The sequence below is a fragment of the Aedes albopictus genome, chromosome 2 (genome assembly GCF_035046485.1).
Source record: "Aedes albopictus strain Foshan chromosome 2, AalbF5, whole genome shotgun sequence".
In the NCBI taxonomy this organism is placed as follows: Eukaryota; Metazoa; Arthropoda; class Insecta; order Diptera; family Culicidae; genus Aedes; species Aedes albopictus.
In genome coordinates, this window is record NC_085137.1 from 10,844,429 (window position 1) to 10,871,250 (window position 26,822).

At 39.1% G+C, this 26,822-nt stretch overlaps 1 protein-coding gene and 1 long non-coding RNA gene across 8 annotated transcripts in view; one reads left to right on the top strand and one right to left on the bottom strand.

Moving 5' to 3' along the window:
- Positions 1-13: 13 nt before the first annotated feature.
- The window catches only part of LOC109398299 (uncharacterized), a 44,449-nt gene continuing 17,640 nt past the window's right edge, over positions 14-26,822 (bottom strand). For 3 of the 7 annotated variants that reach the window (XM_062849146.1, XM_062849152.1, XM_062849151.1), the window contains one exon: positions 13,740-14,388. In XM_062849146.1, the coding sequence (XP_062705130.1) occupies positions 13,754-14,388 (635 nt within the window). In that variant the 3' untranslated portion in view covers positions 13,740-13,753. Of the gene's footprint in view, positions 622-13,739; positions 14,389-22,527; positions 23,029-26,822 lie in introns of those variants that run through there. The other 4 variants (XM_062849149.1, XM_062849148.1, XM_029864281.2 and 1 more) reach the window with 2 other exon arrangements.
- On the top strand, positions 4,330-6,627 carry LOC115264450 (uncharacterized). The gene is made up of 4 exons (XR_009998138.1): positions 4,330-5,801; positions 5,864-5,954; positions 6,010-6,082; positions 6,148-6,627. It is a non-coding gene; the product is annotated as an uncharacterized LOC115264450 (long non-coding RNA).

Consider the following 26,822-nt stretch of genomic DNA (forward strand, 5'->3'; position numbering starts at 1 on the left):
CATCGCTTCGTCGTGACAGATTACAAGTGTTGTTATTATATCAGGATAATTATGGTGAATAATTACAATACAATATCAATGGTTCAATATCATTGGGTAATCAAATATTCAAAGCGTCTCCTACAATCGTTGCTGATTAAATCGCGCCAAGAACATACTTATCGATAATCTCCGACAAAATATCGGTGAACCGGTCGCGGAATGTGGCATCGATTTCGAAGGACCGCACAATCAGCTGCACTTTGGTACGCTCGTCACGAATGAAATCGTCGAATGGCGCCGACCCGTCCATCAGCGGTTTGGCGATTTCCATCGGGACAAGAATGGTCATATTGAAGAGGCAGCTCTCGACCAGTCCGGCCAGCTCGTAGTACTCACAGGAGGCGTCGAACTCGCTGCGGGGCAGAATCCGGCCAATGTCCAGCTGGTGGAGGGCAAGTTCTGCACGCAGAGCATCGTAGTAGGCGCCCAGCAGAGCGGACTGGTGCTTGGCGCGGAATGTGCTTACGCTGCCCAGGGTGATGACAGTGAAAACGTCCAAAGCCGGCGGAGCGTAGCGCGACAGTTGATAATCCAGCAGTATTCCGGCGGTCGGCATGGGATGGCCTGTGCGACGAGAAACTAACAGATGACGAGTGGTAAGAGGGCAAGAATCGTAACAATTTAATGCAGGATAATGAGGGGAAAGACCCACCATGTCTGTATAGTAACATGGTCCGACAAAAAATCAACTTTTGTTCTGCCCAGCTCTAAATTTCATTTTTTCTGATTGCTCTCAACTAGAAACTTATAAATCTGAAGTTTTGCACGATATCAAAGAAGGGAAAGGTGAACCACGGATATTTAGGGGTTGTGCAGCTACCATAAAAATTTCACGAAGATCCGTCAAGTCATTCTCGAAAAACGGTGTTTTTACGAAATCATGTTTTGAGAATTTCTCATATTGAACGCAAAGAAGCCAACTACTTATTGCCCAGTTGCTGATTTATGGGTAGTACGCAGATCGCAAGAAATTTCTTGGGCCATCTCGATGCGTGTAAATTTCAGTCAAAGAATCGCTCAAGAAATAAGAAAGCGTCGCTTTATTCCGGATCCTAGTACGGAGCTGAAACGAAACGTCAAATCAAATGGGGCTTGCTATGTTAAATTTCTTGACCATTCCGGTCACGGAAAAATAATGCACTGAACGTTAAATACTTGAGCGATTTGAAGTGAAGTGCATACCTCGCCTTATGCGAGATGCACTTCCAACGGAATCGCTCAAGTAATTTTCGTTCAGTACATTATTTTTCCGTTTTTTTTTTACTAGCTGTCCTGGCAAACGTACTGCCTGCCTACTATGTTTTTCGGCATACTGCTCTATAGGGACGTTCTAGAGTTTCTAGTCGAGAGCAATGAGAAAAGGTGGAGTTTAGAACTGTGCAAAAAATTGTCGGGCCGTGTAATCAATAAACAGACCCCATTGGAGTGAGTCAACGATGTACACTCCCGATCAAAAGTTTGGGGTCACCAGCTCAAAAACATGTCATTTTTTTGGGCCCATATCTTCACCAATTTGCGTCCGATATAAAAACCCTAGGTGTTATTCAAACGATAATAAATCAAAGTAACTTGGAACATGATTTTGGTGAAACTTTAACAAAAATATTTGCATGTAAACTTAACCAAAAGTTGGCAAATTTTCTTAAAAATGCATATAAATTTACGGCAGTGTTGCTGGAAATTGGGTCGATCAAATTTTAAGATGAGAGCGATATGATAACCTGTTTTCTACTAGCTTTCAACTGCTTTTTACCGAACTTTGCTAAAAAATCTAGGAAAAAAGTTATTAAGTATATTAACTCTTGATGTTATCGACCAAAAGTTTGGGGTCACCTCTTAATGATGATGCATCATCAGCCAAAAGTTTAGGGTCACTGTCGTAAAACATGGAAAAGTGATTTGGTGATATCTTCGTCATCCATTGTTCCATTTTAATTCTTTTTGGCTGATTTCAAAAATAATTAACTTAATTTACTTTTGATATCTTGAATTTAACGAATTCAACGATTTTTAAATATATAAAAGTTATGTAAAGTTAACCCGTTAGACCCCAGCTGCGACATAAAAGTTCAAAAAATTGCCAACAGACCATTTATCAACAGAATTCGACCAAATTTTGAATACAAACTCGCACGGGATCAAAATTTGCTTGGACTTCTGGACGGAGTAAGGCCGGTGGCCAAAGATGTTTTCGTGAAGTTCGCATCACAATTCTGTGTAGTGTAGGTGCTAAGGTGAGTGACTATAAATCAAGAGGTGCGAGTTCAATTCCCAGTTTTCCCACAGATTAATTTATACATTCCGAAACATCTCTTATGGAAACAGAAGCAGCTAATAGTAAAAATAGGCTCACGAAAGTGTTTTTATTTTTACAGAATTCATATATAATTGATTGTTTATTAAGCGCATATTAAGCCTTAAAACAGCCTTTCAAAGAACCTCAAATCAGCTAAAGGTTGAATGAAATCACCAAAATCAGATGTTTAGGAGCTGAATAAAGGATTGTACCTCTTGTGCTCAGCTTTTGTTCAAATGAAGGCTGATTTAAAAAAGTTGCAGGAACGTTTGTACAGCATCAAATTGTTACCTGGGTCACTGGGTCAAGTCGGGTAAAAATAAGACCAAGTACGATTTCCACCACTATAACTTTCTTCTTAACGAAGAATTTCAATAGCAGTTTACATATTCCGTTGCCTAATGATAGTTCTAGTTCTAGGAATCTAGTCGAGAAATTTACTTACTCCTGTTAAATGTAGTATTAGTTTATGGAACTTACCATTGTTTTACGCGTGCAAATAACCAAATATGCTATATTAACAACTCTTACGATTTTTTGGCGACACCTTTTTAGTGAATGTGGCGCCACCAAGCGTCAGAAGAGGTACTACTACACACTAAATGCATGGGCTATCCGAATGACGTTTATGCTGTCGAACTGTCATTGCATGGTGGGGATGCCCATTTCTTCTGAGATAATCGATTAACATTAATCGATTTTTTTTCAACTACTCAAATTAGAACAAATTTAATTCTCTCTTCTTAAACAATTTTTGGCGTATATTATCGTCGCAGCACCAAATCGAAGTAAATTTGAACTGATAAACGTTCATAACAGACTAAAACACAGACGACGCAAATCGAACTTTCCGTTAGCGAGTTATGACCGGTATTTTCTCCGGAAATTACACAAGAATTTCCTTATGGGATCCCTTTAAGAATTGCACCCTGGATTTTTTTCTCCAAGATTCCTTCAGAAGCACTTGGGGGATCCTCCTAGAAATAATTCTGGAATTATTTTAGGAACTCCTTTCGGGATTGCTTAGGGAAAGCGTTCCAGCGATTCTCCTCCATCCTACAACATTTTTTATCAAATTTCTCCAGCAGTTTTGTAAAAATTCCTCCAGATGTTTGTTCTGTTTTTTTTTTCAAAAATTCCTTCTGGGATTTCATATCTACATGAACAAAACGCAATCAGTGAAGTACTAGATTTGTAGTAATAAGCTGAATTTGTGTATAATGAGAAAGTTGTTGTTTGTTTGTTTGTTTATTACCAGGGTTTTTAACCTTTTATGGGTCATTCATCCCGTAATGAGAAAGTAAATTCTCCGTTACTGCAATAAAACGGTAACTGCAACAATGGTAACAAAAAAGCAAGGTTTTCATGACTGCTTGTCTGATTTGATGCTGTTTGAGCAAAACTTTGGGTAACTGTGTTGTTGTATTCTCATTTATTGCAACTTCAACAACATAGTTCCCCAAAAATTTACTCAAGCAGCATCAAACTAGGCTAGGAATCTTAATACCCATGAATTTGCACCGTTCCAATGCAGAAACGGAGAGTTTAGCATCTCACCATACAAAAACCAACTCATTACTACAAATCTAGTATTCACTTATTCCTTCTGGGAATCCCAGAAAAAGTTCTTCTGAAGACGTTCCAAATTTATAGAAATCTCGGAAGGAATCACAAAAATAATTCCTGGAGGATTTCTGATACTTCAAAGAGGAAACTTGTGAAGGAATCCTGGAAAGATCCCTCGAAAAATCTTAATAAAATTGTTCATATAAAATCGCGTTGGAGATTTACAGAGTCACTTCGGAATTTCTCCGGAAGTTCAAAAGAAACTCCTTGAAAAATCCTTAAAGGACGGAGAGAATTCCAGAAGGAACTCCCGGTTGAAATTCCCAGAAGGAGGAATTTCCAAAGGAGCTCTTGGATAAATCCCTGAAACAACTCCTGGTCGTTCTTGGAAAATTTTGGAGGAATTCCAGAAGGAATTCCAGGAGGTGTTAGTAAAAAACTCCTGAGGGAATCGTTGAAGGAGCTTCTGCAGGAATCCAAGAAAGACTCCAAGATACTCCTATAAGGAAATCCTATAACGAACTTCTTTGCAAATCCTAGAAAATAATTCTTGAGGATTCCTAGAATTATTTCTTGAAGGAACATCAGAAGAAATTGTTGGAGTAATTTCAGTAGGAACTCCTGGGGCTCGAAGGAACCTCTAGAGAAATTTAAGAAAAAATACTTTAAATCAATCTCTGAAGGCACTCCTGAATGAATTTCAAAAAGAGCCCCTGAATGAATCTCTGAAAAAAAAGCTCTAGGAGGAAACCAAGGGTAATGACATATCCTTTTCTAATTGGAAAATCCGCATTTATCCGTCGCTTCTAACTGAGCTGCTCGGCACAGTTAGACGCGGTTAACGACGGTTAGCAACGGATAAACGCATATTTTTCCGGTTAGCAAAGGAAATGTAATTCCCCCTGGAGGAACCTGAGAAGGAACTTCCGTTGGAAAATCAGAAGGAATTCAGAAAGAACATCTGATGGAATGCCTGACTAAATTTATGGAGGATTATCACTCTGCAGCAGACGAATTTGCTAGAATATTTTTACTAAAGGAAGTTCACCCAGAAGCCCATGACTGTATACTGCAAGGATTTCGCGACGATCGTGTGAATGTGCAATCTTTGACAGCACAATGTTCACACATCCAACAACAAAGCAAACCTATTAGTCCGAAATAAAATAATCAGTATTTGAATAAACTCATTGTTTACTTCGGAAGAACAACGAAATTAATCGAAATTAAACCCTTCAATTCCATTCTCAGGTCTGGTTCCGGAGTTCATTTTTTGTAAGAACGCCGCTCAAACGTAGAAATTATTAAGTTCGTGCATCGGTCCATTAGCTTGTACAACACCCTTGGCTGCAATGTCTTGCACTCTGCCACAAGAAATTTGACGTGCACTTGGTTGGTGATCTTCCGGATTTTTTGTAAGCTATCCAATTCGATGTATGTATGTCAGCGTTGACATTAAGAAAGATGATACTAAAAGCTATTGTCAAAGGAAAATAGCAACCACCAGGGCAAAATATAAGTTAATTTTGAGGGTGTTCTGGCAGCACTGCATGAGTGCCGGTTGCCACAAGATATGCGTTCGGTCGATGAGGCATTGGTAAGTGTCGTTTGACAGGTGTCAGAGTGACAGCAGAGATGACATGAGAAGGTGAGAGAGACAGATAGCTGTCAAAGGTAGAAAGTAAATAAAAACAAAGGAAAGGAAGAAATTGAATTAGATTGAAGGTGCCATTTGCGATTGTTGATGATAGGCAAAATAAAGGTAGAATAGATTAATAGTTCGGAAGTTTGGTGATTAAAAAGGGAGTTGAAATTCGGTTGAAATAGAGAAAGGTGCGCGAGTGATTAGTAGACGAGAAACGAATCAGGTTTGGTCAGACGATCACAAGCACATATAGTAAGTAGCAAAACTTATGTACAATTAGACTGAATAGTAAGGAAACTTGTAATAATTCGTAGTGTTCTCCGAGCCACGGGAATAAATTGAGGGATTCGACAAGATAGAGACCCGACGGGACAATACATACTGGACAGCAGACTGAGAAAACAGGTAAATTACTTGAAAGAGTTGAATGAAGTGAAAGTAAACACAAGATTGATAACAGATATCGGATACGCACGACGAGGACGAGACCGTCTACACAGTGGTCCAAACTGAATTTATTGAGGACAAAATTTGTAAGTTTAATTTTCGTATATTTGATATTGATATGGACAAAAATATAAATGTAACATTTCAATAGGTGATTGCGTCGCCTAAAAAGGAAGGTAGAAGAGAAGCCGTTAGAGGAAGAAAGACAAACTAAAATTGTAAGTGTATTTATGCGAGTAAGAAATGCTAAATTGTAAGATTTCACGAAACATTAAATTTTATTACTTACAGTTTGATCTGCCATAACGTAAAACGGCTGATTTTCAAAAACGGTTTGTCGATCCGAAATTCCGACCCGAACAGAGGGTGAAAATTTTAAATTTTGAAGTTAAACGATTTCGGTGACGTTACAATGAGGGAGCATTCAAATTCTTCTACAGATATATTCGTAGATGTCATCTACCGTATGCGTGATAATGTTTGCACCATCGTACAAATAAGGTACCCATATCACCTGTACACACAATGTCTTGGTTTTTATTGCATGCACGTAAGCTCTAACTCATATTACAGTAGGTTGCGGGTAAAAAAATCCGATTTCTTAAGTTTAAAATTTGCACCATGAAGGGGTAGCAGTAGGGTGGGGCTAATTTTAAAAAATGTCTCCGGGATATGATTTCCCATGTGGAAAGTGATCCACTAGTTGAAATAAGTGAGCTGTACAAAAATGAGAGATTTCGGTTGATATTTAGGGGTGGCGCAAAGGGTTCAGGTAAAATTTTTACTAGAACAAATCTCCAAAAAATATTTCAAAATTAATTTTCAAACATAACATATCTAGACTAAATCGGTGATTTTAGAACCCAATTGGGCCAAATTTGTGCTCAAAATGGCGATATCTCCACTGGTTTCCGAGATATTTGAAAAAAAATATCATATTTTGATATCTAACCCAAAAAATACCAAAATACGACATATTTTTTCAAATATCTCGGAAACCAGTGGAGATATCGCAATTTTGAGCACAAATTTGGCCCAATTGGGTTCTACAATCACCGATTTAGTCTAGAAATGTTATGTTTGAAAATTAATTTTGACATGTTTTTTGGAGATTTGTTCTAGTAAAAATTTTACCTGAACCCTTTGCGCCACCCCTAAATATCAACCGAAATCGCTCATTTTTGTACAGCTCACTTATTTCAACTAGTGGATCACTTTCCACATGGGAAATCATATCCCGGAGACATTTTTTTAAATTAGCCCCACCCTAGGGTAGCAGCGGTAGTCGGGACTTGTCCACGCGCAAATGTTAAAAAAAGACATTTCAGGAGTGTTCAGGAGAACCGTAAAACAGTCTTAGACCGAAAAAAGCAAGGGCAACTATTCCCGAAGGTGTCCACTGGTCGTCCAAGGTTAACATGGATTAAAAAAGCTATAGCTGCCACCAAAAATAAGATTTGGGTGAATTATATGCGCTCAATGAGAAAAATGGCAAAGAAACGCGAAATCAGCGACTTAACGGCATGGCATATCGAAAAGGAAAATTACGGTGGCCTTTATGATCCTTCGATCATAGAAAAAAAACTTACATTATTACCAATGGCATCCAGGAGCTACGAGTAGCGCCATATAAGAAAGTCTTGAATTTGCCCGAACGCAACCTCCGTTTTTTTCGATTTCCGAAAAACTATCGATCCGTACCAAATTCCAGAATCAATAGTTATATTAACTTTTGTTTGTGTGTCAATGTCTACACCATTAGGCAATGTCAAAATAAAAAAATAAATTCAAAAATTGTTAATCTTTACTTTGACACTACCACGGATACTTTTCGACATTTGCGCGTGGACAAATCACGAGCTAGGTTGCCACTTAGTCATTATACAAGTGTTAAACTAAGAAAATCAACCGGGCTGAAAGTCTCTCAAATAAAGACAAATCAATCAATCAAATAAGAAAATCAACACTTTTTATGCACAGCCTACTATGATATGAGTTATATCTTAAATGCCTGCAAATAAAACCAATACATTGTCTTCACAAGTAAAACTGGAATTTTATTTAACGATGGTGCAAACATTATCACGCATACGGTAATGAAATATTATTTTGTGTACCTATATTGTAAATCGATTATTTATTAATCGATTATTTGGGAACAAAAAACTTTGACACCCCTAACATCTTTTTTGGAGAAATGTCACCTTGCACGGTAAATAATTGATCAAAATACAATTATTGACTTTTTCTGACAACAGGTGGTGCTGTAATCATTCGTAAACGGCGTCTCCATGTCGTTGTATGTGAAAACGCGAAGTGACCTATATTGTTAATATAGTATATTTGAAATAACTCTCATTGTTGTCCATCTACGGGTCTCTGAAGTCAAGGAACGACTTCTTTTAGATCATTAAATTTTCCTAGGAACAGTTTCGAGAGACATTTTTATTGACACATGATAAAACGTGTTTATGTAGTGCACAGAGCTTCCACATAGGTAAAACATGGTATTACAGTTTATCTGCAGCTCAATAAACCCAAGGCCTGACTTCAACCAGGCCATCTCGGATACTCAGGAATCTATTCGAGGAATTTACTTACTCCTGTTCTGTGTAGTATTGGTTTCTGGAGCTAACCGTTGTTTTCCGCGTGCAAATAACTCTCATTGTAGTCAATCTACGGTTCTCTGAAGTCAAGGTATGACTTCAATCAGATCGTCCAAATTGTCTGCAGTACGTTGACATAACAAACATTTTACAGTTTTTCAAGTATTAGTGCAATTAAGATCGATAAAAACAATTGAAAATCATCCGTGGAGATTATTTCGAGTAATCATATTTTGTAAGGACGGATTCGGACAATCCATCGAGAAATTCAGAAAATATAAACAGTAGTACAAGGACATCACATGTTCTAAGAATGTCTCCGATGACCTATGGGGTCAATAAGGAAATCATATCTCGTGTTTAATGTCATTTGAAAACAACAAACGTAAATGTAGACTTGGATGGTCCAGGAATGTTCAATATCCCAAGAAGTCAAAGGAGACCTATCGAAGAATCTCAAAAGCGAATATGTAGCAACTTCAACTATCATTAGGCAACTGAATATGTAAACTCCTATTGAAATACTTCGTTAAAAAGAAAGTTATAGTGCTACGAATCGTACTTGGCCTTTTTTTACCTGACTTTACCCAGTGACCCACCGGCCTTACTCCGTTCAGAAGTCGAAGAAAATTTTAATCCCGTATATTTCCAAAACTAGGGTGTTGTGCGAATTTGTATTCAAAATTTGGTCCATTCTATTGAGAAATGGTCTGTTGGCGATCTTGATGCATGGGAAATGCCTTGCCTGTATCGTTGCGGACACGCTGTAGTATGAGCTAGTTAGTAATTTAAAAGTGAATAAAGTTCAGTGAAATTGATAGTTGTAGGCGAATCACTAAATCCGAGGAAAAATAGTTCCGGGACCCTCGGTGCGCTACACCCCTTTCCAGAGGAGGGAGGGGTCTCAGACCATGCAAAGACCCGTCCCAAAAAACCCCTACATGCACATTTTCACGCTAATCGGTCAAACTACTGCACTGGACAGAATACATAAGGATCAGACAGTCAGACAGAGACGGACAGACAGAAAATCATTTTTACTAGATAGATAAAACCTTCAATTTACGTAGATCACCGTAGAGTCCAAGTGTATCAGATTGGTTTCGAAAAGCTTTGAAAACAAGATCAAGCTTTCAAAAACAATTGTCTAAAGTTTGAAACCACACACTAAAAATAAAATACCAACTTCAACTTTACGTTTTTGCCTTTCTCGTACACTAAGTGTACTGGAAAGGCTATATGTTCACTCCAAAAATGGCTTTTTGATAGAAGGCCCGGAGGTTCGAGTCACATATACCAACCGACTCAGCTCGACGAATTGAGGTGATGTCTGTGTGTGTATGTGTGTGAGTGTGTGTGTGTGTGTGTGTGTGTGTGTGTGTGTGTGTGTGTGTGTGTGTGTGTGTGTGTGTGTGTGTGTGTGTGTGTGTGTGTGTGTGTGTGTGTGTGTGTGTGTGTGTGTGTGTGTGTGTGTGTGTGTGTGTGTGTGTGTGTGTGTGTGTGTGTGTGTGTGTGTGTGTGTGTGTGTGTGTGTGTGTGTGTGTGTGTGTGTGTGTGCCGTTCCGGAGTTATGGCTATTTAGGTGTTCCGGGTCGGTATCCCTAGAAGGGGCCAGACATGAAAATGCACCAAACCCATGCATGCGCCCCATCAAACCACGGCATTTACGATTATCTGATGAACGGTAAGCAGGAAAATAGTCTCAGACCATATCTGAACCAGTAGTGTTCCTGAACCGGTTCTGGCTGTCCCTCCGGAAGTGGCCAAATATCAAATTGAACATAACATTTTTCGATAATCTGATGAACGGTTAGCAGGAAAACAGTATCAGACCATATCTGAACCGGTAGTTGTCCGGAACCGGTTCCGGGGGTCCCAACGGATGTGGCCAAATATAAAAGAGTACCAAACCCATGCATGCGATACAACAAATAACGGCTTTTCTGATAACCTGATGACTGGTTATCAAGGAAATAGGTTAGGACCACATTAGGGACAGCCGGTAGTGCTGTAACCAGTTCCGTGTGTGCCTCCGAAAGCGGTCAAATACAAAATTGAACTGAACCTATGTATGCGACACAGCAAAGCTCGGATTTTTTGATAACCTTATGAACGTTAGCAAGCAAACAGGTTCAGACTGGTGAAAAAAATGTTTTACGCATATGGTCAAATCTCAACCGTTACGTAGTAATTGAACTTTACATGTTTTTGACTTTGCTTGCCTCAAACTGGCTATAGCTTGAAAATGGTCAAACTTATCGCATTTGAAAGATTATTTAATTTGCTACCAAAAAAGATCTTGGAATCTATTGGTTTTGTCAGATAACTAAAGCAAAAAAAGCTCGAAAGTAGTGTTTGGCCTTTCTCGTACACTAAGTGTACTGAAAACTATATTTTCGATTTTTCGAAAAAAGGCTCAGAGGATCAAGTCGCATATAACAATCAACTCAGTTCGACGAATTGAGATTATTTATGTATGTGTGTATGTATGTATGTATGTGCGCAAAATAAGTTCACTCACTTTTAAGGCACTTCCCATTGGCCGATTTTTCGGATTATAGCTTGAATCGAACCGGAATTGTTTGCTATCAAAAATGGTCCAGATCGGCCAAGGCGTTCCGGAGTTATGGCCATTTCAGTGATCCGCACCAGCTAGCACCGGTAGAACTGGCCGTATATAAAACTGAACTAGCCCCATCATCAAACATCAAACTGCGGCGATTTTTGTAACCTTTAGCATGGTTGACGAGTTTTGTGCGGAAATCGACACTGGAGACAAGAAGCTCCACGATGTCCAACGTATCTAAATACCAAGGTAATATACTCCAACTACTATTCATGTATTAGTGAGAAAAGGAAAAAAGCAAAAAATTTGTGCAGATTTGTATGGGCGCATCACTATTTAGCAAACTTTTATGAGAAATTAGGCTCTCACATCATAGAGGCAATTATTAAAAGGCATCTCACTAGATAAAAAATGACTTCCATGTAATAAATCAGAAAATATCGTCATTTGAAAATCAATGACAACATTTTTTTAATTTGTTCTAAACATAGTTTTACAGCATTTAGAAACGTTCAAACTAATAAAACTTCACAAATTTTGCAGAAATAATGACATTCTAGAGTAAAATCACAAACTTTTCCTAACTAACGCAGATGTGTTAGTGGGTTGTACACGCGATTTCGAACCGAGGGGAAAGATTAAAAGGACAACGGGTACGATTTACACCCTTTCACGGTTTATTTCAAACTAAAAACTGTAGGAGCCCACTGGGCAGTATTTATACTCGCTAGTTACAATAAGCGTGTGGAACAAAACCCTATCCGAACAATATATTGTATGGATTATGCTTTGTGTGTACTTTAAACAATAGTGTGATTGTACCTGAACGCTTTGCTTATTATAGCATGTCAATTCAATATAAACAATAACAATTGTTGGAACTATTCTAGCGTATTGTGAGTATGATAATGTAAAGGTGAGTATGAATTCATTGTTTTTAATTAGTTTTTAGGTAATTTTCTGCATGAATACAGGTAAGTATGCTGCTGATTGACGTATGACATGTTCAGTAGGCTGCCGGCATGAGGCATGGTTGTCTGCTGATGGTTTTAACCCTGGTAGCATGCTTTCGGCCTCGACATGGGTCTCGTTATTGACATTTGCGGGAATATCTTACCTTGGTATTTAGATATGTTGCACGATGTCGGCCCAAAATTCAAGATGGCAGCCAAATGTTCTAGGTGGCGGCTCAAAATTCAAGATGGCGGCTGTTCAATGGAGATTTAGGCTCTTAGAGCATGCTATATGGGAATATTTGATATGGGGAAGATGTCTGGACTCCTAAAATGGCGACTAGAATATCCAAGATGGCGGTCTAAAATCCAAGATGGTGGCTTCAAATTCAAGAAGGCGTCTGTTTAACCCTTATGTGGCCGACAGGGTACCCGGGTACCCAGCGCCCATTTAAAAAGCACGGTGTAGAAAAAAGCAAAAAGTTTGTAGGACACATAACGGTTAAAGAAGTTTTAGGCTCTAAAACCATGCATTTGGTATGTGGAAGACGTCCAGTGTCCAAAATGGCGATCAAGATATCTAAGATGGCGATCTAAAATTTAAGATAGCGGCTCCGGATTCAAAATCGCGGCTGTTGAATGGAGTTTTAGGGCCTGAAACAATGCATTATTGGTATATTTGGTATGGGGAAGATGTCTGGATTCCAAAAATGGCGACTAGAATATCCAAGATGGTGGTCCAAAATCCAAGATGACGGCTCCAGATTCAAGATGGTGGTTGTTTAATGAAGTATATTTTTCCTAGGGAAGATGCCTGGACGCCAGAAATGGCGACCAAAACATCCAAGATGGCAATCTTAAATTTTTCTTAAGAGTTTTAGACTCAAACATTGAAAGCCAGATAAACGATATGATTTCTAGTATCATGAAATGGATTTTTGTTAATTGTATGAAAGTGCGATATATATATCAACATTTCGCTTGAGTTTTATTGAAATGGGGTTTCGAAGGCACGAGAATCATCGCTAGGTGGATTAATTAGGGTTTTTTTAATTGATAATAGGGGGATTCACTAAACAGCGTAAACCGATTGAACTGATTAAACGTCGAGATCACCAAGGTAATCTTTGATTATTTTATTCGTAAAACCGTGTAACATTTCAAATAAGCAGAAAATCATGGCTTACGCAGCAATTTATTCTGTTTAGTGAGTACCCTCAATGTTTCTCCAATAAATGCACTTTATATTAAAGGGACCAATAATCTTAAACATTACATTATGCAACCAACTTACTTACATGGTAGATGATCTGTTAATAACAAGCAAGCATTAATTATAAGCAACAGTTGCCAGGAGAAATTTCGAAACAGTTAAGTATTTTGTTTTATTTTATCAATTCGATAACTTTTATTGAATTATTTGTCTTAAAGCAAATTATTTGGAAGGTTAGGTAAGGCACAGTTGATATTTAACTGTATTTATTAGCAATATTGATAAACGAAGAAGCATACATTGAGTTATTAAACGTACGTAACTTAAACATTATACACTTACAATATGATACATAAATAGTGGATTATTCATGACATGATTTTCTTTTTCTTCCATAATTTTAACCTTTATCGTTCCCTCTATAGAATGTAAGTATCAACTAAATCCGACAACAGATCGGTCATCATAAACCTGTAATTTTCGCAACTATCCCACGCCTTGATGCCCAAATCTGAGATGGAATTCTCCATCAAGTTTTCGAACGACACCGGCACGGGACATTCCTTGCAACTCGCGACCAGATCGACCGGAAGCAGCGTCAGATGCCGAAACAGTATACTATCAATGAGGCCGGCCAGTTTGTACTCCTCGCACGAGTCCCTGAAGTGATCCCCGGGAAAAACCTCATCCACGTCGATTTGGAACCACTCCAATTCGGCCAGCAGAAACTCGTAGTACAGCTTCGCCAATCGATCCAGGTAGACCGTTCGGAAGGCCCGCGTCGTGGTGGTGTTCAACAGGGACATCACATCGTACGCCGGCGGGGAGTACCTGGCAATTTGGAAATCGATCATGACGCAGTCTCGGACGCAACTCCACGGTTCGCGGTCCTCGGTGAAGGGGGTGCCCTCAAAGTTGAACGGATTCGGCCGAACGAGGTCGGACCGACGGCGACGACGCTTCTCACCGTTTGCCATGCTCTGCGGCTGCTGCTGCTCTTCTGGTGGTTGGTGCTCTTGCTGCCCGGTAGCACCGCCCTCGGCCGCACATGCGCCTTGATGCGAAAAGAGAAAAAAAAAGAAGGCCATTAGTCGTGGTCCTCTACTGTAATGCGTCTCACACGGGAAAAGCACATTCATAGCGTTCTCTAGTTGTGATAATGGACGTGTTGTCATGAGATTTTTTTTTGGCTGAGGCACTATGATGATGAGTAAAGGTATTCATGGGAAACGTAAATACGCTCTTATCTCGTCGTGGAAAGATACAGGGACACGGTTTCACGTGCTTTATTTATCATCACGATGTACTGCGACTGTTGACCCAGTTAATCATAGCACTACTTATGATTATCATCGTACAAATAAAACAAACATTCGTCATAATGGTGCAATGCAATTTTACCATATGATTTTTGGTTATCCAAAAGAGTGATTGCACGTTATTAATTTAAGTATACCTACTGTAATGTGATATTTACTCTTAACCCCGGAGCCGCCCAACAGAAGGAACAAAATTCAAATGGTTGCCATTTCGACAATGTTGATTGCTCTTACGCATTGTATAAGGCCGGAACACATCTCATTTTCTTCTTTTGTCACTTTGCTCGTTGACTCGTCAAATTACCCAAACAATTAGGCAAAACTGTCAAACTCATCGGGTCTGTTGAGAAATTTTCTCGACGACGCTAATTTCACATTTTTTTTTTTAATTTTTTAAATAATTTATTTGTGTTCTCTCGCAAAATGTCGAATTCCGACAAAAACTTTCCATAGGAAGGGGGGGGGGATGAATTTCTAGAGGAATTCTGATGGAATCCCTGAAAAATGTATATAAAATTCCACATGAATTTCTGGAAGAATCCATGAAAAAAATAACAGCACAGGAATATTTGGAGGAATTCCAGCAAGAATTTCAAGACGTACTACAGAAGAATGTGTGGATGAAACTCAGGAGGAATTCCTGGAGGAATCATTGGGAAAAAAACAATCTGGAACAATCTGGAAATTCCTGAAGGAAACACAGCAGATATTATTGAGGAAATACGAAAAGGAATTTCTGGAAAAATCATTCAACAATCCCAGTAGAAGTTAAAGAAGTAACTTCTCCAGGAATCCCAGAAAACATTTTTAAGATTTTCTAAAGGACTTCCTGAAGGAAAACCGTGGAGAAATGCTAAGAGGAACTCTTGAAAGAATACATGGAGAAATCCCTTAAGATGCTACAAGAAAAATTTCCTAAGCAAACATTCCTGCAGTAATTAAAAGAGAATTTTCCGGAATGATCCATAACCCTTTCGTGACGGAGCGCAAAAAAGTGAAATCTCCATACAAATTGCTCAACTTTGGCTCTCCAGAACTCTTAGATTTCCCAAAAAAGTAATTATTATTTTTACTCAATTGAAAGAACTACTCTTTATCTTTTGATTTCTAGCGTTGACTACGTAGATAAATCGGAAATAATTAATATGCGACAGATAAAACTTTTTCATGTTTTACCGTTTTTGCCCACTTTTTGTTTACCTTGTTGTGGTAAATTTTACAGGCAACGTAAACAAAAGTTTATTTCACACATACAAGTATAAGTAATGGCTGAATTAGTGGAACAATTTACATCATATAAAACAAAGTCTAAACAGATGAAAAGAAAAATACAAAACTGTTACCGCTCAACGGCACAATTGCGTTGGTTCGTCACGAAAGGGATAAAGCGATATCACAGGAGGAATTCCTGGAAGAACTTCCAGAATTTTTCCTTCGAGGAATTCTAGGGCTTTCAAATAGTTTTTGGCGTTTCAGTCTTTTCGGGGTAAACAACAACTAAATGTATCTTCTTCCAACGTTTCGATCCTTATTGGATCTTCCTCAGGGAATCGAATATTAGGTTGTTTTTTACCCCGAAATGACTGAAACGCCAAAAACTATTCGAAAGTCTTCAAAACAGTCGTCGTCAATATAAGGAATTGTAGGAGAAATCTTTGGAGCAATTTTATTGGAATTTCTGAAAGAATGCCTAACACCCAAACCTTCATTTAAGTAGAATCCATTTAGCTAAAATCTATTTAGGTATTCTTCATTTAGGATACGTGACCTAAATGAAGTTTGTTTGTTTTCAGAACAGTTTGAGAACTTAATATTAGGAATAAGGTTGGTTTCCGGAAATGAAATGGAGTTAAGAGGAGTTTATAATGTTATATGTTCACTGAACACTGTTCAGGGGTAATAGATGAGGGGTTTTAGGGTCTATTTAAGGCCCAATACCTCATGTAACGTCTCCGAGACCCTCCGGAATCCCCCAATACACCTCTGGACCCCGCTGAAAATCCTTTGAAACTTCTTGAAACGCCTCCCAAAACCCCCTGAAGCTCCATCGGACCCCATGTAATGCTCCTGAGACGCTCCGAAACCCCTGAAAACACCCCTGTAACGCCTCCGGAACACGTTCAATTCAATATATGTATTAATGTTCCCATCCGTGTATATGACAAAAGAAAGAACTATGTACGGCTGTTACTACTACAATATTTTGGGACAAATAAAGCTTTTCAAATCTTAACCTAAAGGAAGTTAACCTTCATCCAGCCAACGTACATTTTCCACCTTCGGAAAAGCACAAAAATGGTCATAACTTTTTTGTTTTTAAGAATCCTGATAAGATAGAATGATGCCGTCTTCAACAAAATTCTTCAGCAAGCTAAAAACTGCCTGATAGTTGAGTCTTTGATTCGTGATTTATTCGGTAGGTTATTCGCTACACCGTCTTTGGCCCCCTGCAAACAAATGTTGTCACCCCGTTTTCCTGTAGGAAATCCTCCAGGAAATCTTCCGAGGATTCCTCCGGAAATTTCCTCAGGATTTCATCTAGGACTCCCATCAGGAACTCCTTCAGGAATTCCTTCGGTAATTTCTGCAGGAATTCTTCTGGGAATTTTCCAGAAATTCCTCCGGATTTTTTTCCAAGATTTTCTCCGAAAATTTTACTGAGAATTTCCCTAGGAATTCGTCCATGAGTGCCTCCGGGAATTCCTCCATGAACTTCTCTGGGAATTTCTTCAGAAATTCCTCCGGGATGTTCTATAGGAATGCATCCAAGAATTTCTCTAGGAATTTCTTCGGGAATTTTTTTCAGAAGTTTCTCCAGGAATATATCCGGGAATTTTCTAAGGAGAACTGTCGATTTTTTTTCTAGAAAATCCTTTGGAAATTTCTCCAGAAATCTCTTCAGGAAGTCTTCCGTGATTTTTTTCTCACAAAACCCTCGAGAATTTGTCCCGGAATTCCTCTAGGACTTCCTTTAAAAATACCGCCGGGAATTTATTCTGTAATTCCTCTGGGAATTTCTCCAGGAATTCCTCCAGGAATTGTTTCGGAGATTTCTTCTGGAAATCTTCCAGATAATCCTCCGGGAGTTCTTTCCGGAATTCCTCCGGGGACTCTCCTGTAATTCCTCCAGGAATATTTAAAGGAAATCATCGGGATTTTCTCAGGAAATCCTCTAGAAATTTCCCCAAGTTTTCCACTGAGAAGGCAATTTCTCTAGGAATTCCTCTGGTAATTTCTCCAGCAATTCATCTGGAAAATTTTTCAGGGAATCCTCCTTCCTGGGAAATTCCACGAAGGAAATTCCTGGAAGAATCTCTGGAGGAATCCCCTGAGGGATTTCCTGGAGGAAATTCCTGGAGAAATACCCAAAAGAATTCCTGGAAACAATCCCGGAAAAAGTCCTGGAGAAATAACTTAAGGAATCACCGTAGGAATTGCTAATGGCAGTCTTAGCAGAATTCCCGGAGAAATTCCTGTTGGGAATCGTAAAGGAATTCCTAGTGGAATTCCAGGAAAAATTTTGGAAGGATTTCCTGAAGAAATTCCTAGTGGAATATCCGGAGAAATTCCAGGGTGAATTTCCAGAGACATTCCCGGAGGAATTCCCGGAGAAATTCCCGGCGGAATTCCTGGCGAAACAAAGAAGGAGTTCCTAGAAAAATTCCTAGAGGAATTCCTGGAGAAATTCCCAGAGAAATTCTCAAAGGGTTTTCTAAAAAAAAGGTCACGGAAGACTTCCTGGAGAAATTCCCAGTGTATTTTTTTTAAACGGAAGTTTTCCTGAAGAAATACCCGGTGGAATTTCTGGGGGAATTCCCGGAGGAATTCATGGAAGAATTTCTGGAGGATTTCCCGGATACTTTCTTGAAGAAATTTCCGAAGCAATTCCTGGCAGATTTCCTGAATAAATTTCCGAAGGAATTCTTGGAGACATTCCCGGAGATATTCCTTAAGGAACTCGTAGAAAAATTCAGCCTGGAGAAATTCTTGGAAGAATTCCCGAGGAAAATCCTGGAGCAGTTCATGGAGTAATTCCCGGAGGAACTCATGGAGGTATTCCTGGGGAAATTCTCTGAGGAAATTCGGAGGAATTCCTGGAGAACTCCTGGAGAAACTCCCAGAAGAATTCCTGTGGAAATTACCGAAGGAATTCCTGAAGGAATCTCCGCAGGAGTTCCTGATGTGGGTCTTATAGGAAATCCTGGAAAAAAATCCTGAAGAATTCCCGGAAACATTTCCAGAGGAATTCCTAGAGAAATTCCCGGAGAAGTTCACGGAAAAATTCCCGGAAGAGTTCCTGTAGAAATTCCCGGAGACATTCCCGGAAGAAAACGGTGTGACAAAATTTGTCTGCAGGGGGTCAAAGACGATGTAGCGAATAACCTACCGGATAAACCACGAATCAAAGACTCAACTATCAGACACTTTTTAGCTTGCTGAAGAATTTTGTTGAAGATGGCATCATTCTATCTTATTAGGATTCTGATATATAGAAGTTTGGAGATTTTTTACCCTAACACCACCTAGCGGACGATTCTAGAACCAAAGACGCCATTGCCAGATAGTACTTAGCCTGCTGAACAACTTTGCTGAAAACGGCATGCTTGTACCTCATTAGGGTATCGAGATAAACGAGTTTGAATTCTTCAGACACAACGCGCCACCTAGCGGATAAACCCAAACTAAAGACTTTACCATCAGATAGTTCTGAGCTTGCTGAAGAATTTTGCCGAAGACAGCATCATTCTATCTAATCAGGATTCTGAGATGTGAGGATTTGAACATTTTTGACACTGGCGCCGCCTAGCGGCCGAATCACGAACCAAAGTCGCCGTTGCCAGTTAGTTCTTAACCTGCTGAACAAATTCGCCGAATATACTATACTTCTACCTCATCGGGATCTTGAGATATGAGTTGTGCAAAGTATGTGGCCAATTTTGGTACCCCAAGACAATCCGGAATAACTTCGGAACCATGTGGACCAGGCACCCATGTCCCCGGCATCATAAACTAGAAGAGTTTTTCGGGAAGTTGTGAAAATTTCATCAAAATCCTTCGAAAAACAAAAAAGTTATGACCATTTTTGTGCTTTTCCGAAGGTGGAAAATGTACGTTGGCTGGATGAAGGTTAATACTCACTGTGATCTGCTACGTACAAAATGTACAAAATCTGATATTTTTCAATCCTGTTACGAACAGGAGCCAATCGAATCTTCAAATAAATTTCCAACAGAATCCATGGAATAAACCTCGATGAAGCCTTAGATATTCGAAGAAGTCCCTAGCGGAACTTGCACTGGAATGCGACGAATTACCGAAAGAATCCGATGCGAATTTTGCGATTTAATTTGGCCAAATACTCGAAAGAATTTCTAGTAGAATCCCGAAGGATTCACTGGAGGAATTTCCAAAGTCATCCCCGTATAACTTGTGATGGAATGACACCAAATTTATTGGCGGAATCTCTGACAGATATCCTTGACGGATTCTCAGTTGAATGACGGGAATTCTCCGATGTTATCTGTGGTAGAATTTCCTGACATTTTTTAAATAACCTCTGAGATTACTTTATGAGTTTCCAAATTCCTTCAAAATTCTTTCCGTAATTTCTCTATAAATTAATTCGGAGATTCCTCCAAGAATTACTTCAATGGTATCTCCACAAATTTATTCTAGGATCTCTCTTTCCGTGATCCCTCTGGGATCTCCATCTGAGATTCCTAAAAGGTTCCTCCCGGAACTCCTAGAATTTCTTCAGTGATTCCTTCTGGGACTTCAAGCCATATCTTCCGGAATTTCTCAAAGAGTTCTTGGAATTCTCCAGGAATTCCATCCGAGATTCTCCTGGTATGTTTTTATAAGTCTTTTTTGACGGTATTTCTTCCGGGGTTCCTCCAGAAGTTCTCTCGGGAATTCCATTCAGTATTCCTCCAAAAACTTCTCCGGGATTCTTTCGGGAATTCCTTCCTCCGGAATTCCTTCAGAAACCCCCTTCAAGAATTCCTCCTGAAACTTCTTCTGGGCTTCTGACAGAGCTGCGAAATATCAGTCATGTCAGTTGACTACTGATTTTGCACCACCGTCACTATCACTGTAGGCCGATCAATATCAAAATGATACTGACCCGCACTCCAGGCTTCCAGATTTAAGCCAAAACTCAAAATGTTTAATGACTAACATACAAAACTTGTTATTCTGTATCACATATTCAAATGTCATCACTTTAAATATTTATTTTGATTTTTAAATGAATTTTAAAGATGGCCTATCAGTGATATCTACCCGCCATCGCAATCAGTCCAGTCGTGATGGGAAAAGAAAAGTGACGGTGACTCAACAGAGCACACGCTGACTTGGATCGCAGTCAGCCGGTCAGCCTATCAAAATCGGCGGTTTGCCTATTATTGATAGTGACAGAGAGCAACTCTTCTTCTATCAGGCATTGCTTCTAGAACTTCTAAGACGAATTTCTGAAGGAATCCTAGCAGGCCAACAATACATTTTTCCATAACTTTTCAGAAGAAACCAATACTCTATCTTCGTGTATGAAAAAATTGAATTTCTATACCACTTTTTTATAAGAATCTGATCCAGTGACCCACCGGAATAACTCCGGCCACAGAGACCGTTCCCTCCAAAGTAACATTGTGATGACTAATTGGTCTGAGAACCGTCAAAAAACCTTATACCTTGGTTCTATGAACCACTTCTAGTCTATTTGACTGCAAAATGTTACTTGAGCTCTCCACTCCAAACTAGACCTTTTAAAACCAATATCGTATCATCAGAGGTGGGCACACTTGCCGTTAACCGTTAACGCATTTTGGATGAATATTTGCCTCTATTTCCCTAAAGGTCACTTAACAGTGGTCCACTGCACGAATTTATTCTGGCCTGCTTACTCTCACACGAAATTCGACGTTTGAGAGGTACCGACACCGCTCAAACGTCAAATTTCGTGTGAGAGTAAGCAGGCCAGAATAAATTCGTGCAGTGGACCGTTCACTGTCAATGTTCTCCAATTTGAAAGTAAAGTGTACCTTTCTATTGAGGTGGAAAAAGTTCGATTGGAACTTTCAGTTTTCGAGTTATTGAGAGGCGAACGCAATTTAACGATTAACGGTTAACGACAACTATCCGTTAACCGTTAAATTGCGTTCGCCTCTCAATAACTCGAAAACTTAAAGTATACATTGAATTTTTTCCACCTCAATAAAAAGGTACACCTGACTATCAGATTGGAGAACATTGATAGTGGATTTTGAAGTGGCCTTTTTGGAAATATAGGCAAATGTTCGTCAAAAATGCATTAACGGTTAACGGTAAGTGTGCCCACCTCTGCTTACCAGATTACTTCAAGATTCTTCTGCATTGTTACACCTTGGATAGGTCTCATGTCAACAGGTATCTGTTGATTTGAATATGAGTAAGAAATCTTTTCAACAGGTGGCTCTGGGGTGTAAAGTGAATTTCGTCTCAGTGGAAATATGTAAAATTTGCTTCTTATTTCCAAAGATTTTAGGGATTTTCTGCTAGGATTTCTCTAAGAATTCGTCATGTGATTTCTTCAGAAAATTCCCAAGGGATTCCTCCCAAAATTACTCTGAGAATGTATGGTCTAGGAATATCTCTACTGATTCCTTCAGAAAGGCTTAGGGACAAAACATCGAAAGACAAAACGGCGAATCCCTCCTATAAGTCGAATGCCGAAACTTGGATCCGTTGAAGAATGGGATTAGTTTTCTCTAAATGAGCCTCTTCTATCTAATGATAGTCTTTCAGTTTTCTGTTCGTCTGTCTAATTAATGCGAGTGTAAAGTGTATGTTTGTCTGTAAATAATTCTCATCCAAAACAACCCAAATAAAGAACAAAATTTAGATTCTACAACACGGAGAACATTTTATTCCTTCCTATTCATCCCCCAGCACATACCCATCAACAATTTGCATTATCATATCACTTATCCGAACTCGGTAGTCCTCGTACCGTTCGAACCCATTTAAGCTAGCCCTTACAAAAACCTCCGGCTTCCGGGACTCGTCGAACCAGTCGGCCCCGTTGGCAATCTCGTAGCAATCGGGCGTCGGCGGCCAATGGAAGTACATACAACTTTCGATCAGTCCCGCCAGATGGTACTCGCGGCACGATTCGTCGAATTCCGCCCGTGGCAGCAGGTCCTCCACGGGATGGATCGAATCGCACAGATGCTGCGCTAGCAGAGAGCCCAGTTCGTCGTAGTAAATGTTCTTCCACTCCTCGAGATGTTTGTTGCGGAACGAGCTAAGCGTTGATATCATGATAAGCGACATCACATCGTACGCCGGCGGCGCGAGACGAGAGAACTGATAGTCGACGAGCACAGCGGTCACGGGCACTACGGGGGAAGAGAAGCAGGGTGTGTTAGTTCGATATGGGAAGCGGGGGTTAATACATATAGCTACATAGTTTTATAAGACTGCATGGGTTAGATATATTAAAAATGACGGTGTTCCGATGACCATAAATTTTTTTTTAACAGGGGTTGTGTGCTAGTAGTGGACCCTGCGCCTATAGTGGACCCCCTTCAAAAAAAACTCGAATATAAATGCCCAAATCAACTGTTTCCAGGCAACTTCCACCGGGGGAACATCAATTACATTGCTACACAGCAGTTCCTGGTAAACAAATGACCCAGTGGCCGCAACAATCGGTTATTTTAACTATTTAATGAATGTAAACACTCAAAAGGGTCCACTATACGCACACTCAGGGAGGGTCCACTATAGGCACCGTCGGCAGCGTGACAGCTAACATGGAAATCAAATGGGGGGTCCACTATAGGCGCCAAGATATTTGTAAATAATCCTATAATGGACCCCGGTGGTGTCCATTATAGGCAACATCGATGCGTATTTTCAAATGCGTATTTCACTGGAATAATTTATAAATGTTGATTGTTTGACGGTCTTAACATAAAGAGGGGACGTGAAACTTGTTGAAAAAATCCACTTTGGAACAATCCACTGCCTTAACATAGCGAAAAAGCCGCAGAAGTAAATTTCTATGGCTTAGGGGGTCCACTACTAGTACCCAAACCCTAAGTTGCGTACACAACTGGATTGAGTATAAATATAGTTATTTATGTAACGAGTTGCAAAAAGTTGAATTTTTCAGCACGAGTCGTACATTTATCCAACGAGGCTTGCCGAGTTGGATAAATACGAAGAGTGCTGAAAAATCAAGTTTTGCAACGAGTTCCATACAAAATTTTATGCAATGATTTTTTTCATAATGCAACCCATTTGAGTTACATAATGTTCATAATGCAACTCTGAGTTGCATTATGAACATTATACAACTATTTTTCATTATGCAACTCATTTCAGTTGCATAATGAGCCAGTTCGGAAAAATTTATTGTACCAAAATGAGTTATATAAAATGTTAATTATGATACTGAATTGCATAAAAAAATTTTTGCAATTAAGTTTCAAAATAACTAACTTTTCACACGCGAGAATAATACTTAAATGGTAGATTTTTCGAGGGATACTTGAAATGTGTCGATTCTGAATACTTGAAATGTGTCGATTTCTGAATGCTGTTTGGTTTTCTAGGTGACTATGTGAACAATATTCAGTAAGCAAGATAGCAATGAATTGTCATATGCATCGATCCAAGCGTCTCGTACAATCGAATTGCTACGGAAGATAAAGAATATAATAATCAAGGTACCGTAAAACGGGGTATCATTGATCAGCGGGGTAACATTGATCGACTTGACCGGCCTCATGAAATGTCCAAACAAGCATTTTACATTGAATCAGTTTATGCTATCGAATGGTATATCGTAATCTACTATCATTTAGCTATTAAATGACGTGCAATTCATGAAAACTGAATTTCATGAATCGATTTTTCCATAACTGTGTTTCGTAACGCAATGAGATACATTGTCAAACACTCATGCTTGGCGTGAATACTAGATGCAATATGAGGTTCGAAATCACTGTATTACTTCAATATGATATCATAGAGTTGGGTTTAGTAAACGAAACTTTTATAAAAATGCTGTTTTTCAATAAAATATACGATTTATTTAAAGTGTGCTATCACTTCCTTAAGTCATTGCCTACCTTCAGGCGTTATTCGCGGTTGGGAGGGTTTTAATCCTAAAACAACTCAAAAAGTACATAACTTGTAAAAATTAGGACAGCATATTCGAAATCAACGACCCCGAGTTAAGAAGGTAATGGTATTTTCAACACAAACGTACATTGATCACTGACATGATCAATGTTACCCCAAATCAACAAAATCAAAAGTTAGATTAAAAAGCCTATTTAAACATGTTTTAAAGTTTTACAATACTTATTCGAGTAGCTTAACACATACTCAGAGGCCAGTACTCTGCCGTGGGCAGCATAGTTGTCCCATGTTCTATGGGATTCCCTATTAACATGGGACAACTATGCTGCACACGGCAGTACTTGTTTTAAAAATATAAAACATGTAACGTTTGCTTTAACAAGAGAATTACGTTGATTACGGCTCTTGGCACTCAATGTTAAACTACATAATTCTATTCTGTTTTATTTTATGTGATTCGTTTAAAATATTGGTTCTAACTAGGTTGTCTAAACAGTTTTAGCCATGATTTATCCTATAATCCGAACAAAGTTCCGAGTCAAACTATGACGGGCTGAAGGCGTTTATTTGACACACATTGTTCAGGAGCATAAGCTTATCGATACATCAGCTTAAGAAGATGCAGACAAATGTTTTGTTAAACTCTTCTGTTAAGGAATCAATGCTTGTCGAATAAATTTCTTGTTAAACTTTTGACAAGTGTTTTAATTTATCATTGTTGATATCGATGAGGAAAGTCGAACATTGACTACTTTCTCAATTGAAAAATCATTTGAACAGTAATGTGTAGAGCATAATTTTAGTTCAGCTATCATTACCATAATAAAGCAACAATTCAGCAAGCTTGCTTGTTTGTGACTTGCAATTGTTAGTTGGGTAGTTTGGATCAACATTTGCATTTTTTCTACCTGATTGAAGGAATCATAGTTAAAAGATTAACTATACAACGTCTGTCGCACTATCAAAGTTTTACGGTACTCTATTATATGAATTCTTTAATGTACTCTTTTCATGTGTGTCAGATATGGTAACCCTATTCAGAGAGCTTTCAATGGAGTTTCAAGCGGATTTCAGAGGAGTTCCAAGCCATTTCGAAAGGTTTCTGGGCGTTTGGGTGGAGTCAGTGGGGTTTTGAAGAGTTTGCAGGAGGCCCTCAACGAGGTACCAGGGATGCTTCAGTGGGACTTAAAGGCATTTCAAGGCGTTTCAAGACATTTCAAGACTTTCAAGGGACTTACAGAGGGAGTTTCAGACAAGGTTTCAGATACGTTTCAGACGTTTTAGATGGTTTACTTAGGAACGCCTTAAAACGCCCCTGTAGCGCCATTGAAACCCTCTGAATCCTGCCCTGAAACGCCCCAGGAACCCCTAGAAAACCCCCGAAAGGCTCTTGAAACCCTCTGGAACACCTATTAAACTCCACGTTTCACGGGGTTTGGAAGTGGTTTTCGTAGGTTTCAGGAAGATTCCAAGAAGGTTTCATTCCAATACATTCATCTCAAAGATCTCAGTTAGACCACATGTATACATGTTGAACAACGAGAATCCAATCTATTTGTTAGTTTTCATGCAGTTTGATTTGATTTATTTGAAGTAGCGAATGAACCCTTATCAATAGTGAAACATACTATATTTATATTACATGGATTGGTGAAGGAGTATTATGTTCATGCACTGGTGGAGTCAGTATATGGTTATTATGTTAGAAACAGTTTCAGGAAGCATCGATTGGGTCAACAAAATCGATTTTTCGGAACAAAGCTTTTTCGATTCCTTTTAGCTCCAAAACAACTGTGCAAAATTTGGGAGCGATTGGTTGCTTCCCCGTATTCCGCATTTGCGAAATTTGAATAGAATTTATTATGGAAAAACGTACATTTTTTACATTTTTCTCATAAATTGAAATTTTTTGTCTAAAACGATCTAACTAATGACGTAGAAGTATAGCCTAGAATATGCCGAAAAACTTTGCCGAAGACCGCAAAGTGATCCTACACTGGGAAAAAAATCTTCATTCCTTCTATGTGTCCGGGACATGGAT